General features: G+C 46.6%; 1 protein-coding gene across 1 annotated transcript in view; it reads left to right on the forward strand.

The window, feature by feature from the left end:
- Nucleotides 1–16,856, forward strand: part of stimate (STIM activating enhance) — a 222,650-nt gene that overhangs the window by 17,223 nt on the left and 188,571 nt on the right. The window contains exon 2 of the mRNA XM_080218591.1: nucleotides 11,307–11,355. Within this exon, the coding sequence (XP_080074717.1) occupies nucleotides 11,307–11,355 (49 nt within the window). The remainder of the gene's footprint in view (nucleotides 1–11,306; nucleotides 11,356–16,856) is intronic.

Raw genomic sequence — 16,856 nt, forward strand, 5'->3', positions numbered from 1 at the left:
GTTGTCAGCATTGAGTACTGAGGCAGTCGCAGCAATGCCATCGTGTTATTATGTTATTAAACATGTCAAAGAAGCCATTCCCTATGGACAAGCCCTCCGTATACACAGGATTTGCTCAGATGAGGAGGATCGTGACAGACACCTCCAGACCCTGAAAGATGCCCTCATAAGAACAGGATATGGTGCTCGACTCATAGATCGGCAGTTCCGATGCACCACAGCGAAAAACCGCACCGATCTCCTCAGAAGGCAAACACGGGACACAGTGGACAGAACCCTTTGTCGTCCAGTACTTCCCCGGAGCAGAGAAGCTACGACATCTTCTCCGGAGTCTTCAACATATCATTGACGAAGACGAACATCTCGCCAGGGCTATCCCCACACCCCCACTTCTTGCCTTCAGACAACCACACAACCTCAAACAGACCATTGTTTGCAGCAAACTACCCAGTCTTCAGGAGAACAGTGACCACAATTCCACACAACCCTGCCACAGCAACCTCTGCAAGACATGCCGGATCATCGACATGGATACCATCATCACACGTGAGAATACCATCCACCAGGTACATGGTAAATACTCTTGCAACTCGGCCAACATTGTCTACCTGATACGTTGCAAGAAAGGATGTCCCGAAGCATGGTACATTGGGGAGACCATGCAGACGCTACGACAACGGATGAATGAACATCGCTTGATAATCACCAGGCAAGACTGTTCCCTTCCTGTTGGCGAACACTTCAGTGGTCACGGGCATTCAGCCTCTGACCTTTGGGTAAGCATTCTCCAAGGCGGCCTTCACGACACACGACAGCGCAGAGTCGCTGAACAGAGACTGATAGCCAAGTTCCGCACACATGAGGACGGTCTCAACAGGGATCTTGGGTTCATGTCGCACTATCTGTAACCCCCGTGACTTGCCTGGGTTTGCAAAACCTCACTTACTGTACTGTCTGGAGACAATACACATCTCTGTAACCTGTGATCAGTGCTCCTTCCACTCACATTGTCAGCCACTTCAGGTCTTGAACAGCAGGTTAGGTGTAAGGATTTGCATTTTAATCAGTAATCTCTAAACTGTCTGTGCTTTATATGCTCTGTCTGAGGCCAGAACTCTCCATTCACCTGACGAAGAGGCAGTCCCCTCGAAAGCTTGTGAGTATTATCAAATAAATCGGTTGGACTAAAACCTGGTGTTGTCAGACTTTTTACTATTTTATATTCTATCCCCCTTGCTATAAAGGCCAGCATCCCATTCACCTTCTTGATCACATGCAGACTGGGTTTTTGGGTTTGATATACACACGTATCTAACATACATTAGTGGCCTGAATAATAACCCTCTTGAACTCCAGATTGGTTCAAAATGGCCAAAGCAGAATTGCCTGGAGCTCGCTTTTACCACTGTCACAGCCAGTTCAGACATTTTGTCCTCTGTCTGATGAATGCTCTTTGGTTTTTGTTTTCATTTGCTCAAAAATGTATAGATATTAGGTGACCATGTTAGACATTGGTCACTTTATCAACATTTTAGGAAAAGAGTTCCTTTGTTTACCCAGGGCTTTGGGTTAGTAGCCAAATTAGCTACCCTGTTGAACCTCCACAAAACCTCAAATTATGGTAATGAATGGAATGAGAATTATTTTATATCAAAAATTGTGGCAAACTAATTGCTGTACATGCAGAGGGTTGGATATAAAACGTTCAAAATTCACAAATTTGATTTGATTATTGTCACATATATATCGGGATACAATGAAAAATATTCTTTCTTGGGAAAACAGACAAAACATACTGTTCATGGGGTACATAAGGGAGAAGGAAATGAAAGGGTGCAGAATGTAGTGTTATGGTCATAGCTAGAGAAAGATCAGCTTAATGTGAGGTAGGTCCATTCAAATGTCTGATGGCAGCAGGGAAGGCAGCATGTTCTTGAGTTGGTTGATAACATGATCTCTAACCTTTGTATCTTTTTCCCGAAGGAATGTGAAGAGTAAAAGGATGAGAAGTGAAAGGATAGGACCTATAAAAGGTGAAGGGGGAAAAGTCTGCGTGGAACCGGAAGAAATGGCAGAGGTGCTTAATGAGTACTTTGCCTTGGTATTCACGGTGGAAAGTGATCTGGAAGGTTGTACTACAGGTTTGTGGTGGACTGAAAAGATTGAGTATGTGGACATTAAGAAAGAGGATGTGTTGGAACTTTTAAATTCTATCAAGATAGATAAGTCGCCGGGACTGGATGGGATGTACCTCAGGTTACTGTGGGAGGTGAGGGAAGTGATGGCAGAGCCCCTGGCGATGATCTTTGCGTCGTCGATGGAGACGGGAGAGGTTCCGGAGGATTGGAGGATTGCGGATGTGGTTCCTATTTTCAAGAAAGGTAACAGGGATAGCCCGGGAAATTACCGACCGGTGAGTCTAACCTCAGTGGTTGGTAAGTTGATGGAGAGGATTCTGAGGGACAGGATTTATGAGCATTTAGAGAAGTTTAGTATGATCAGAAATAGTCAGCACGGCTTTGTCAAGGGCAGGTCGTGCCTTACGAGCCTAGTTGAGTTCTTTGAAAATGTGACTGAACACATTGACGAAGGAAGAGCGGTGGCTGTGGTTTACATGGACTTCAGCAAGGCGTTTGATAAGGTCCCCCATGCAAGACTTTTGAGAAGGTGAGGGGGCATGGGATCCAGGGGGCTTTGGCCTTGTGGATCCAGAACTGGCTTGCCTGCAGAAGGCAGAGAGTGGTTGTGGATGGGTCTTTTTCTGCATGGAGGTCGGTCACCAGTGGAGTGCCCCAGGGATCTGTTCTAGGACCCTTGCTGTTTGTCATTTTCATAAATGACCTGGATGAGGAAGTGGAGGGATGGGTTAGTAAGTTTGCCGATGACACGAAGGTTGGTGGTGTTGTGGATAGTCTGGAGGGATGTCAGAAGTTGCAGCGTGACATAGATGGGATGCAAGACTGGGCGGAGAAGTGGCAGATGGACTTCAATGTGGATAAACGTGTAGTGGTCCATTTTGGCAGGTCCAATGGGATGCAGGAGTACAATATCAAGGGTAGGAGTCTTAGCAGTGTTGAGGAGTAGAAGGACCTTGGGGTCCGGGTGCATAGGACTCTTAAATCAGCCTCGCAGGTGGAGGATGTGGTCAAGAAGGCGTATGGTGTACTGGCCTTTATTAATCGGGATTGAGTTTAGGAGTCAGGAGATAATGCTGCAACTTTATAAACCCTTGTCAGACCCCACTTGGAGTATGTGCGCAGTTCTGGTCGCTTCACTACAGGAAGGATGTGGAAGCCATTGAGACGGTGCAGAGGAGATTTACAAGGATGTTGCCTGGATTGGGAGGCATGCCTCATGAAGATAGGCTGAGGGAGCTAGGTCTCTTCTCCCTGGAGAGACGAAGGCTGAGAGGCGACCTGATAGAGGTGTAGAAGATGTTGAGAGGTATAGATAGGGTGGATTCTCAGAGGCTATTTCCCAGGGCTGAAATGGTCGCTACGAGAAGACACAGGTTTCAGGTGCTGGGGAGCAGGTACAGAGGAGATGTTAGGGGTAAGTTTTTCACTCAGAGGGTGGTGAGTGAGTGGAATTGGCTGCTGTTGGTGGTGGTAGAGGCAAACTCGCTGGGGTCTTTTAAGAGACTTCTGGATGAGTACATGGGATTTAATGGGATTGGGAGTTACAGATAGTTCTATGGCCTGGTAGTTATGCATATGATCGGCGCAATTTGTGGGCCAAAGGGCCTGTTTGTGCTGTAGTGTTCTATGTTCCATGCTGAATGTAAGAAGGTGGAAAAGAGTATGTCTGGGTGCATGGGGTTCTTGATTTGCAGGCTGTTTTTCTGAGGCAGCAGAAAGTGTAGATGGAGTCAATGGATGGGAACCTGGTTTGCGTGATGGACTGGGCTATGTTCACAACCCTTTGTAGTTTCTTGCAGCCTTGGTCAGTGTAGGAGCCATACCAAACTGTGATGCCACCAGAAAGAATGCTTTCTATGGTGCAAGAATTGGTGAGAGTGTAGCTGACATGCCAAATTTCCTTAACCTTCTGAGAAAGTAAAGGAGTCTTCACGCAGAGAGTGTTGGGAGTGTGGAATGAGCTGCTGGATAAAGCGGTAAATGCAGGGTCACTTTTAACATTTAAGAAAAACTTGGACGGGTTCATGGACGAGAGGGGTGTGGAGGGATATGGTCCAAGTGCAGGTCAGTGGGACTAGGCAAAAAATGGTTCGGCACAGACAAGAAGGGCCAAAAGGCCTGTTTCTGAGCTGTAATTTTCTATGGTTCTTTGGAGTCGGTGGACTGACTTAACTATAGCACCAACATGGAGAGAGCAGGGCATGATAGTGATCTGGAAACCTAGAAACTTGAAGCTCTCAACCATTTCCACTTCACTGCCCTTGATGTAGACAGGAGTATGTCCTCCACTGCGTTTCCTGAAATCGATGACTATCTCCTTTGTTTTACTGACACTGTGGGAGAAATTACTGTCACACCAGTTCCCCAGATTCTCTATCTCTTTCTTGTATTCCATGATTATTTGAGATCTGATCCAGTGCAATAGTGTCATCAGCAAATTTGAAAATGGAATTGAAGTGGGATTTGACCACACAGTCATAAGTGTATAGGAGATATAGGTGTATAGGTGCATGAGACATCCACACCCCCTAGACTGGCTCACTCTAAGGGTCAGGAACAAGAGGGTGCTGCTGCGGGGGGGGGAGTGGGGGGGTGGGGAGGAAGGAGTGGGGACCCAAAGGCCTCAGCGCCTCAATCTGCACAACAGGTTTGAGGTTCTTGCCCTCAGTGTGGACAAGGACGAGGGCCGTAAGGTTGGTGAGCAAACTGCCCATGGTACAGTGTTGCAGACACAGGACAAAGAGGAAGAAGTAAAGAGGAATGTAGTGGTAATTGGGGACAGTGTAATTAGGGGCATAGACACTGTCTTTTGTCACAATGATAAAGAACACAGAAGGAAGGGTGTGTTGTCTGCCTGGCGCTCGGGTCCAGGATGTATCGTCTGGGCTGCAGAGGAACCTGGAGTGGGAGGGTGAGAATCCGCTGGTTTGAGTGCATGTGGGTGCCAACGACATAGGCAAATTGGGGACTAAGGATCTGCAGAGGGAGTATGAGAAGCTGGGAATAAAGTTAAAAAGCAGAACCGACAAGGTGGTTATCTGTGGATTACTACCTGAACCGCGTGCAGATGGGCGTAAGGTAGGTAGGATTAAAGAGATGAATGGGTGGCTCAGGGATTGGTGTGGGAGGAATGGGTTTGAATTTATGGGGCATTGGCACCAGTATTTGGGATAGGTGGGACCTGTTCAGATGGGATGGTCTTGGTCTGAACCGTGCTGGGACCAGAGTCCTGGCGAATCATATAACTAGGACTGTAGATAGGGCTTTAAACTAATTAGGGGGAGGGAGGGTGCAAGGGTAGGAGAAATTATAATGTCTAAAGTAAAAGAGAGGGTACAGGTACAGGAAAAGGTCAAGGATGTCCCAATAATAAAGGGAGTAGGGGGCATGAGAAAGGTTGGTAGTGTTCCTTCAAATAGGGTCCAGATAAAGGCTGAATAAAGACACTTTATCTGAATGCACGAAGCATTCAGAACAAAGTGAATGAGCTGATGGCGCAGATCAGCACAAATGGATATGATCTGGTGGCCATTACAGAAACATGGTTGCAGGGTGACAGGGACTGGGAGCTGAATGTCCAGGGGTATCAAGTGTTTAGGAAGGATAGACGGGGGGAAAAGGGGGGAGGGGTAGCTCTGCTGATTAAGGATAGTATCAGGGCGGTTGTAAGGGAAGAAATAGGCTCCAAAGAGCAGAACGTGGAATCCTTGTGGGTGGAGATAAGAAACAGCAAGGGGAGGAAGACGCTGGTGGGGGTGGTCTATAGGCCCCCAAATAATAACTTGGAGGTGGGGCGGGCTATAAACGCGCAAATAAATGAGGCGTGCAGAAATGGAACGGCGATAATTATGGGGGATTTCAATTTACATATTGATTGGTTGACCCATCTCGGACGCGGTGGGCTTGAGGAAGAGTTCTTGGAATGCTGCCGGGATAGTTTCCTTGAACAGTGTGTGATGGAACCGACGAGGGAGCGAGCTATCTTAGATCTGGTGTTGTGTAACGAGGCAGGTAGAAGTAGGGACCTTGTTGTGAGGGATTCTCTTGGGAAGAGCGATCATTGTATAGTTGAGTTTTTGATGCAGATGGAGGATGAGAAAGTAGGGTCCCGGACCTGGGTCCTCTGTTTGAACAGAGGCGAGTACGATAGGATGAGAGAAGAATTGGCAAATGTAGATTGGGGGTGCAGATTGGTCGGTAGGACTGTTGAGGAACAGTGGAGGATCTTTAAGGAGATCTTTTCCAGTACTCAGCAGAAATTTATTCCAATGGTAAAGAAGGATCGTAGGAGAAGGGATAATCAGCCGTGGTTAACGAAGGAGATAAAGGAGAGTATTAAATTAAAAGCTGATGCGTTTAGAGTGGCTAAAAGTAGTGGGCGAGTAGAAGATTGGGAGAGGTTTAAAAATCAACAAAGATTGACTAAGAAGTTGATAAAGGAAGGATAGACTATGAATCTAAACAAGCACTAAATATAAAAAAGGATAGTAAGAGTTTTTATAAATATATAAAGAGGAGGAGGCTGGCTATGGTGAATGTTGGACCCTTAGAGGATGAGAGGAGGGATTTAGTGGTGAGGGATGAGGAAATGGCTGAGGCTTTAAATAAGTTTTTTGCCTCGGTCTTCACGGAGGAGGACGCGAATAGTTTGCTGGGTATTAAAGATAGAAGGATGGTAGGAGTTGAGGGCCTGAATGCGATCAGTCACTAGAGAGGTAGTGCTTGATCGGCTAGCGGGACTGATTGTGGACTAGTCCCCAGGACCAGATGGAATGCATCCCAGGGTTCTGAAGGAAATGGCAGAGGTGATAGTGGATGCCTTAGTGATTATTTTCCAAACCTCGCTGGATTCCGGGGAAGTGCTGGAAGATTGGAAAATGGCTAATGTTACGCCGCTGCTTAAAAAGGGTAGCAGGCAAAAGGCAGGGAATTATAGGCTGGTTAGTTTAACGTCTATTGTTGGAAAAATGCTTGAATCCATCATCAAAGAAGAAATAGCGAGGCACCTTGAGAAGAATTGTTTGATAGAGCAGACACAGCACGGATTCATTAAGGGGCAGTCGTGTCTGACGAATTTATTGGAATTCTATGAGGATGTGACTAGTGCGGTAGACGGAGGAACATAAGAACATAAGAAATAGGAGCAGGAGTAGGCCATCTAGCCCTTCGAGCCTGCCCCGCCATTCAATAAGATCATGGCTGATCTGTCGTGGCTCAGTTCCACTTTCCCGCCCTCTCCCCATAACCCTTAATCCCCTCTCTTATCAAGAACCCATCAACCCGCTTCTTAAAAATATTTAGCGAGGCAGCCTCCACCACTTCAACGGGCAGAGAATTCCAGAGATTCACCACCCTTTGAGTGAAGAAGTTCCTCCTCAACTCCGTTCTAAACCGCCTCCCCCTTATCTTGAGGCTGTGCCCCCTAGTCCTACTGTCTTTTTTGAGCGGGAAGAGTCTCTCCACCTCTATCCTATCCATCCCATTCGTCATCTTATACGTCTCAATGAGATCTCCCCTCATTCTTCTAAACTCTAGCGAGTACAAGCCTAGTTTATTCAGCCTCTCCTCATAGCTCAATCCCCTCAACTCCGGTATCAGCCTAGTAAACCTCCTCTGCACTCCCTCCAGGGCCAAAATATCCTTGCCCAGGTGCGGCGCCCAAAACTGCACACAGTACTCCAGCTGCGGCCTCACCAATGCCCTATACAGCTGCAGCAAGACCTCCCTACTTTTATATTCAATCCCCCTCGCTATGAAGGCCAGCATCCCATTCGCCTTCCTGACCACCTGCTGCACCTGCAAGCTGGGTTTTTGCGACTCATGCACAAGGACCCCGAGGTCCCTCTGCACCGTTGCCTGCTGCAGTTTTTCGCCCCGTAAGTAATAGTCCTTCCTACCATTCTTCCTACCAAAGTGGACCACCTCACACTTGCCAACATTAAATTCCATTTGCCATTTCCTGGCCCATTCGCCCAGCCTATCTAGATCCTTCTGCAGACTCTCCACACCCTCCGCACAATTTGCCTTTCCCCCAATCTTGGTGTCATCAGCAAATTTCGACACCCTGCACTCGGTTCCCTCCTCCAGATCATCTATATAAATGGTAACCGTTGGATGTGTTTCTCGATTTTCAGAAGGCGTTTGCTAAGGTGCCGCACAAAAGGTTGCTTCAGAAGGTTAGGGCGCATGGAGTTGGGGGTAAGGTGTTAGCGTGGATAGAGGATTGGCTGTCTAATAGGAGGCAGAGAGCTGGTATCAATGGGTGCTATTCGGATTGGTGGTTGGTGACTCGTGGAGTGCCCCGGGGATCGGTGCTGGGGCCTCAGCTATTTACCATTTATATAGATGATTTGGAGGAGGGGGCAGAGTGTAGGGTGTCGAAATTTGCTGATGACACTAAGATAAGTGGAAAAGCAAATTGTGCGGAGGGTGTGGAAAATCTGCAGAGGGATCTAGATAGGCTAAGCGAGTAGGCGAGGACCTGACAGATGGAGTACAATGTTAGCAAGTGTGAGGTTATCCACTTTGGCAGGAATAATAGTAGGAGGGACTACTATTTAAAGGGCGAAAAGCTGCAGCATGCTACAGTGCAGAGGGACCTGGGGGTCCTTGTGCATGAGTCGCAAAAACCCAGTCTGCAGGTGCAGCAGGTGATCAGGAAGGCGAGTGGAATGCTGGCCTTTATAGCCAGGGGGATTGAATATAAAAGTAGGGAGGTCTTGCTGCAACTGTAGAGGGCACTGGTGAGGCCGCAGCTGGAGTACTGTGTGCAGTTTTGGTCGCCACACTTGCGCAAGGATATTTTGGCCTTGGAGGGAGTGCAGAGGAAGTTCACTAGGCTGATACCGGAGATGAGGAGGTTGAACTATGAGGAGAGGCTGAATAGACTGGGTTTGTACTCGTTGGCGTTTGGAAGGATGAGGGGGGATCTTATAGAGACGTATAAGATGATGAAGGGGATGGATAAGGTAGAGGTAGAGAGATTCTTCCCGCTCAGAAAGGACAGCAGGACTAGAGGGCACAGCCTCAAGATAAAGGGGGAGCAGTTTAGAACGGAGTTGAGGAGGAACTTCTTCACTCAAAGGGTGGTGAATCTCTGGAATTCTCTGCCCGTTGATGTGGTAGAGGCTACCTCGGTAAATATATTTAAGACATGGGTGGATAGGTTTTTGGTAGGCAAGGGAATTAAGGGTTATGGGGAGAAAGCGGGAAAGTGGAACTGAGCCACTTCAGATCAACCATGATCTTATTGAATGGCGGGGCAGGCTCGAAGGGCTAGATGGCCTACTCCTGCTTCTATTTCTTATGTTCTTATGTTCTTATATAGTAAGGGGCTGAGGATGCAGCCTTGCAGGGCACTGGTGTCAGGGGAGAGGCAATGGCCTAGTGGTATTATCACTAGACTATTGATCGAGAAACTCAGCTAATGTTCTGAGGACCCAGTATCAAAACCTGCCACAGCAGATGTGGAATTTGAATTCAGTTAGGAATATCTGGAGTTAAGAATCTACTGATGACCATGAGGTCTTGTGAGGAAAGGCTGAGGGACTTGAGGTTATTTTCGTTAGAGAGAAGAAGGTTAAGAGGTGACCTAATTGAGGCATACAAGATGATCAGAGGGTTAGATAGGGTGGACAGTGAGAGCCTTTTTCCTCGGATGGCGATGGCTAATACGAGGGGACATAGCTTTAAATTGAGGGGTGGTAATTCTAGGACAAATGTCAGAGGTAGGTTCTTTACTCAGAAGGTAGTAAGGGCATGGAATGCCCTGCCTGCAGCAGTTGTGGACTCGCCAACTTTAAGGGCGTTCAAATGGTCATGGATAGGCATATGGATAATGTTGGAATAGTTTAGGTTAGAGGATCATTAGATTGGTTCCACTGGTCTGCGCAACATCGATGGCTGAAGGGCCTGTACTGCACTGTTATGTTCTATGAAACCATAGTTGATTGTGAGAAAAACTCATCTGGTTCACTCATGCTCTTCTGAGAAAGAAATCTGCCAGAGCCACACCAATGTGGTTGACTGTCAACTGCCACCAGGCAACTAGGGATGGGCAATAAATGCTGGCCAACCAACAACACCCATGTCCCACAAATGAATTAAAAAAGGATAATCGTGGAGCAGGTGTTGTGACTAACCTTTCGAAGCACTTCTTATTTATGGATGTCAGCACTACTGGGCAGTAGTCATTAACATACAATGCCTGGCTTTTCTTTGGTACAGTTAAATTTCAAATAGACTTGTATTAACATGGCTATGAAATTACTGTGAAAGCCCCCAGTCACCACACTCCGCTGCCTATACACAGAGGGAGAATTTAGCATGGCCATTGCACCTAACCAGCACCTTTCAGACTGGGAGGAAATCGGAGCACCCGAAGGAAACCCACAGAGACATTGAGAGAACATGCAGACTCCACACACAGCGAGCCAAGCTGGGAATTGAACTCCGATCTGTGGCACAGTGAGGCAGCGGTGCTAATCACTGTGCCACTGTGCAACTGTGCACCCCACTGGATGATGGTCATCCTTTTGAAGCAGGTAGGAATCTCAGATTGGTGTAAGAGGTTAAAAATGTCTGTGAATACCTCTGCCAGCTGGTCCACACAGGATCTGAGTGCTCATCTGCATTCCCCATGTGGGCCAGTCGTTTTCCACAATGACTTTCAAGAAGGCTGATCTGATGTCTGCGTAGAATAGCTTCCTGAAAGCAACATGCCTTGAATAGTTTTGCGTCCCATCAAGGCTGAAGTATCCCAATACCTCAAAAGCCCATGAATGATAGCAACTTTGTTGTAAACAAAACGACTCAACTCGAGTCCCCAGAGAGTTCATTGAATTAGTGACTGCTATTGGATGTATTGCACCCTATCAAATAGCAAAAGAAAAATCATAGTGGTACTAGTTTGTTATGATAGCAGGCTTTGAAGCTCGTGCCTATGCAGGCTGTTCAAAATATTTGTGTCAGTTTTGGCACAACTTTAAAAGAGGTCGACTTCAGACTCTTCCCACGTAAAACCTGCAGTCCTTAATACATTGCAACAGAATTGTTGAGTTCTATGTAATCAAGACTACATTTATACCTGCAAAACAATCAGCATTTGTTGAATTAAATAGAGGAATTTAGAATATGTTTGAAATTGATACAGTGCTTTGTTTCTTGCAGTGAAACGTTTCCGTGAGCCGCAGTATGAGAGACGACCATGGAAGATATGGTGAGTATTGATGGAAAATCATGTCTGTCAAATTTGATTGAGTTTTTTGAAGGGGTAAGCAAGAAAGTAGATGAGAGTAGTGCAGTTAATTGTATACATAGACTTTAGCAGGGCCTCTGACAAAATACTGCATGGTAGGTTGTTGCATAAGGTGAAATCTCACAGGATCCAGGGTGAGGAAGCTAAATGGATACAAAATTGGCTGGATGACAGAAGAGGGTTGTTCTTCAAACTGGAGCCCTGTGACCAGCGGTGTGCCTCAGGGACCTCTCATCCAAATCATTAGTATAAATGACAAATAACAGTGGACCCAGCACTAATCCCTGAGGCACATCGCTGGTCAGAAGCCTCCAGTTTGAAAAACAACCCGCTACAGCCATCCTCATCAATTTTGTCTTTTTAAAAGCATTTAGACAGTTACATGGGTAAGAAGGATATAGAGGGATGAGGCCAAATGCAGGCAATTGGGATTAGCTTAGTGGTTTAAAAAAATAGGCGGCATGGACAAGTTGGGTTGGAGGGCCTCTTTCCATGCTGTTAAACTTCTGTGACTCTATGATAGATCGTTAAAATAATCATTCCTACTGATCTGTTCTTACCCCATTTAAGTTGGCTTTCCCCAAGTTAAGTATTCTGATTCTGGATTGTTTTTCTTGTCCATAGCCAGCTTAAGCATGGTGATATAATGATAAATGCCAGCCTATTGCTATTTTGTCCAGTTGGCCCAACTCATTCCCAAGAACCAGGTCTAGTAGTGACCCCTTCCTATTAAGACTGGAAACATTCTAGTGCAAAAAATTTTCTTGGACACAAAAGTGGCTAGTCACATATTTTAATCCCGCTTTCTAGCAGGTTCATAGCCTTGCAGGTTACAACATTTCACATACAGATCCACGTACCTTTTCAAGAATTTTAGGATTTCAGTTTCAACCACCAACTTAGGCAGTGAATTCTAAAAGCTCGCTACCCTTTGGGTGAAAAGGTCTTATCTCGTGTCCCCTATAATCTTGTACGTTAAATCTATGCCCCTGATAATTGACACCCCAACTTGGAGGAATGTTTCTGCTTGTGGGAGGTATGAGAACTAGGTGATACAATTAAGACAAAGAGGTCTATGGTTTAAGATGGAGGTGAGAATTCTTCTTTCTTTGTTAGTTTGTGAAATTCTCTTTAGAAAGCAGTGGACTTTTTTCAAAGCAGAGATGGACAAAGTTTTCATAGTTAAGGGAGTAAGGGTAATGGGGGTGGTGGGGGAGACAGAAAAGTGCATTGGGACTACCACCAGATCCGTCATGATCATATTGAATGGCGGAGCAGACTCAGAGTTGAATGGCCTGCTCCTAAATCCTGTGTTCCAAAGTACCAGAGATTACAACATTTGTGGTCATGCTTGCTAACTTCCAACCTACTCTCCCTAAATTCTGATTGTCGGCCACATCCCACTTTCTGCCTATGTTGTTTATACCAACTGTGGCTGTTCACCATTATAGTTCAGGATGCTCTGCAGCTGCTCAGTGACATCCTTGACCCTTACATAAGGGAGTCAAAACTCCATCCTGGATTCACATCATACTCAGTCAATAGAACCACTTTCCTAATCCTGCCTATATCATTAGTATTCTCATGGGCCACAACAGCCAGACACCTCCCTCCCTCCCTCCTCTCTCCCCCACCCCACCTCTCTCCCCCATCCCACCAAAGTCCCGTTGAGCTGGCAGAGCAGCCTTCAGGATTCATTTTTAGCAGCAGAGAACAATGTCTATACCTATAACCACACTGGCTCCTACTACAGCTACATTCAATTTTACGTAGAAATTTTACCTAGAAGCAGGAGTAGGTCATTTGATCCTTTGAGCCTGCTCCTCTATTCATTGTGGTCATGGCTGATCATCAAATTCAATATCCTGATTTCCCCTTCCCTCTCATATCCCTTGATCCCATTAGCCCCTAGAGCCATACCTAATTTCTTCTTGAAATCAGACAAGATTTTGGCCTCAACAATATTCTGTGGTGGTGAATTCCATATATTCACTACTCTGGGTGAAGAAGTTTCTCCTCACAGTTTTAAAAGGCTTATCCCTTATCCTCAAACTATGACCCCTACTTCTAGACTTCCCACCATTGGGAACATTCTTTCTGAATTTACCCGGTTACAATTTTATAAGTTTCTATGAGATCCCTTCTCACTCTTCTAAACTCTAGTGAATATAATCCTAACCAACTTAGCCTCTGACAGACCTGACATCCCAGGAATTAGCCTGGTAAATCTTCACTGTACTCCCTCTGTAACAAAGACATCCTTCCTCAGATAAGGACACCAATGCTCCAGGTGTGGCCTCACCAATGCCCTGTACAATTGCAGTAAAACATCCCTATTCCTATACTCAAGTCTTCTCGCTATGAAGGCCAACGTACCATTTGTTTTCTTTACTGTCTGCTGTACCTGTGTGCTTAATTTCAGCGACTAATGCACGAGGACCCCAAAGTCTCGCTGGGTATCCACCTTTCAATTTACACTCATTCAATTAATAACAAAGAACAACCCAGCATGGGAAACAGGCCCTTCGGCCCAACAAGCCCGCGCCGCCGCATCACCCTACACCTATTCTACCCTGCGTGTCTATGAATAGAACCCCTAACTTAGCCAGATTCAGGGGAGAATAGTGTCAATTTGGTAAACCAATCAGCCTAAGAGCACATCTTTGGGGTGTGGGAGGAAACCGGAGCGCCCGGAGGAAACCCACGCAACCACAGCGAGAATGCACAAACTCCCACAGACACAGGCCCAAATCCATGTAACTGCACAGCCAGCAGTGCTAGTCACCGAGCTGTTGCGGCGCCCGTCTACCGGTCCACGATCAAGCACACACACCGACACGAAGTACTAGGCCACTTCTGGAACCTCCAAGAGCCTTCCTATCTGCCTTCCTATCATTGTTATCAAAGTGGATAACCTTATTTATCCACATTATATGGAATCTGCCATGCAGACGCCCACACACTCAGCCTGTCCAAATCATAAGAACATAAGAAATAGGAGCAGGAGTAGGCCATCTAGCCCTTCGAGCCTGCCCCGCCATTCAATAAGATCATGGCTGATCTGTTGTGGCTCAGTTCCACTTTCCCGCCCTCTCCCCATAACCCTTAATCCCCTCTCTTATCAAGAACCCATCAACCCGCTTCTTAAAAATATTTAGCGAGGCAGCCTCCACCACTTCAACGGGCAGAGAATTCCAGAGATTCACCACCCTTTGAGTGAAGAAGTTCCTCCTCAACTCCATTCTAAACCGCCTCCCCTTTATCTTGAGGCTGTGCCCCCTAGTCCTACTGTCTTTTTTGAGCGGGAAGAGTCTCTCCACCTCTATCCTATCCATCCCATTCATCATCTTATACGTCTCAATGAGATCTCCCCTCATTCTTCTAAACTCTAGCGAGTACAAGCCTAGTTTATTCAGCCTCTCCTCATAGCTCAATCCCCTCAACTCTGGTATCAGCCTAGTAAACCTCCTCTGCACTCCCTCCAGGGCCAAAATATCCTTGCAGGTGCGGCGCCCAAAACTGCACACAGTACTCCAGCTGCGGCCTCACCAATGCCCTATACAGCTGCAGCAAGACCTCCCTACTTTTATATTCAATCCCCCTCGCTATGAAGGCCAGCATCCCATTCGCCTTCCTGACCACCTGCTGCACCTGCAAGCTGGGTTTTTGCGACTCATGCACAAGGACCCCGAGGTCCCTCTGCACCGTCGCCTGCTGCAGTTTTTTGCCACGTAAGTAATAGTCCTTCCTACCATTCTTCCTACCAAAGTGGACCACCTCACACTTGCCAACATTAAATTCCATTTGCCATTTCCTGGCCCATTCGCCCAGCCTATCTAGATCCTTCTGCAGACTCTCCACACCCTCCGCACAATTTGCCTTTCCCCCAATCTTGGTGTCATCAGCAAATTTCGACACCCTGCACTCGGTTCCCTCCTCCAGATCATCTATATAAATGGTAAATAGCTGAGGCCCCAGCACCGACCCCTGGGGCACCCCACTAGTCACCAACCGCCAATCCGAATAGCACCCATTGACCCCCACTCTCTGCCTCCTATTTGACAACCAATCCTCTATCCACGCTAACACCCTACCCCCAACTCCATGTCCCTCGACCTTCTGCAATAATCTCTTGTGAGGTACCTTGTCAAATCATGCTGAAGCATCTCTGCATCCTCCTCACAGCTCACCCTCCCACGCAACTATGTATCGTCTGCAAAATTGGAGATAATACATTTAATTCCCTCTTCCAAATCATTAATATATAATGTGAACAGTTGGGATCCTAGCACAGATCCCTGCGGCACCCCACTAGCCACTGCCTGCCAATCAGAAAAATACCTATTTATACCAGCTCTTTGCTTCATATGTGCCAACCAGCTTTCTATCCATCTCAAGTCATTACCTACAATCCCATGTGCTTTAAACTTACAAAAGAAAGGAAGTATATTAAGGTCAAAGGTAACTAAAATCAGACAAAATGTAGGAAGGAACCCAAATGGGCTAAAAAGGGCCATGAAATATCTTTGACCAGCAGAGCTTAGGAGAATCCCAAGGCATTTTATACATTTATTAGGAGCAAGAAGATAGCTAGGGAAAGACTAGGCACACTCAAGAATAAAGGAGGGAAGTTATGTACGAAGCCTGGGGAAGTGGGTGAGATCCTTCCTGAGTACTTTGCATGGGTATCCACCAAAGTGAGGGACACAAGGGATGTTGAGGTGAAGGAAGGGTATGTGAATACTCTTGAGTAGGTCAATCTGTCCATATCTCTCATAATATCTTTCAGTAGAGGAGCATGTTGGAAATAGTGACCATAATTCTCTACATTTTCAGATACTTATGGACAAAGACAAGAATGGTCCTCGGGTAAAGGCGTTAAATGAGGGAGTCATAAGAACATAAGAAATAGGAGCAGGAGTAGGCCATCTAGCCCTTCGAGCCTGCCCCGCCATTCAATAAGATCATGGCTGATCTGAAGTGGATCAGTTCCACTTTCCCGCTTTCTCCCCATAACCCTTAATTCCCCTGTCTATCAGAAACTTATCTACCCGTGACCCTTTACTCAGAGGGTAGTAAGGTCGTGGAATGCCCTGCCTGCAGCAGTTGGGGACTCGCCAACTTTAAGGGCATTCAAATGGTCAGTGGATAGGCATATGGATAACATTGGAATAGTTTAGGTTAGAGGGTCATTAGATTGGTTCCACTGGTCGGCGCAACATCGAGGGCCAAAGGGCCTGTACTGCGCTGTTATGTTGTGTGTGACTTAAATATATTTAGTGAGGTAGCCTCCACCACTTCAACGGGCAGAGAATTCCAGAGATTCACCACCCTTTTGAGTGAAGAAGTTCCTCCTCAACTCCAATCTAAACTGCACCCCCCCCCCCCCCACCCCATCTTGAGGCTGTGTCCTCTAGTCCTGCTATCCTTTCTAAGCGGGAAGAATCTCTCTCCCTCTACCC

The sequence above is a fragment of the Carcharhinus amblyrhynchos genome, chromosome 3, assembly GCF_965287045.1.
Source record: "Carcharhinus amblyrhynchos chromosome 3, sCarAmb.v2.hapA, whole genome shotgun sequence".
NCBI lineage: Eukaryota > Metazoa > Chordata > Chondrichthyes > Carcharhiniformes > Carcharhinidae > Carcharhinus > Carcharhinus amblyrhynchos.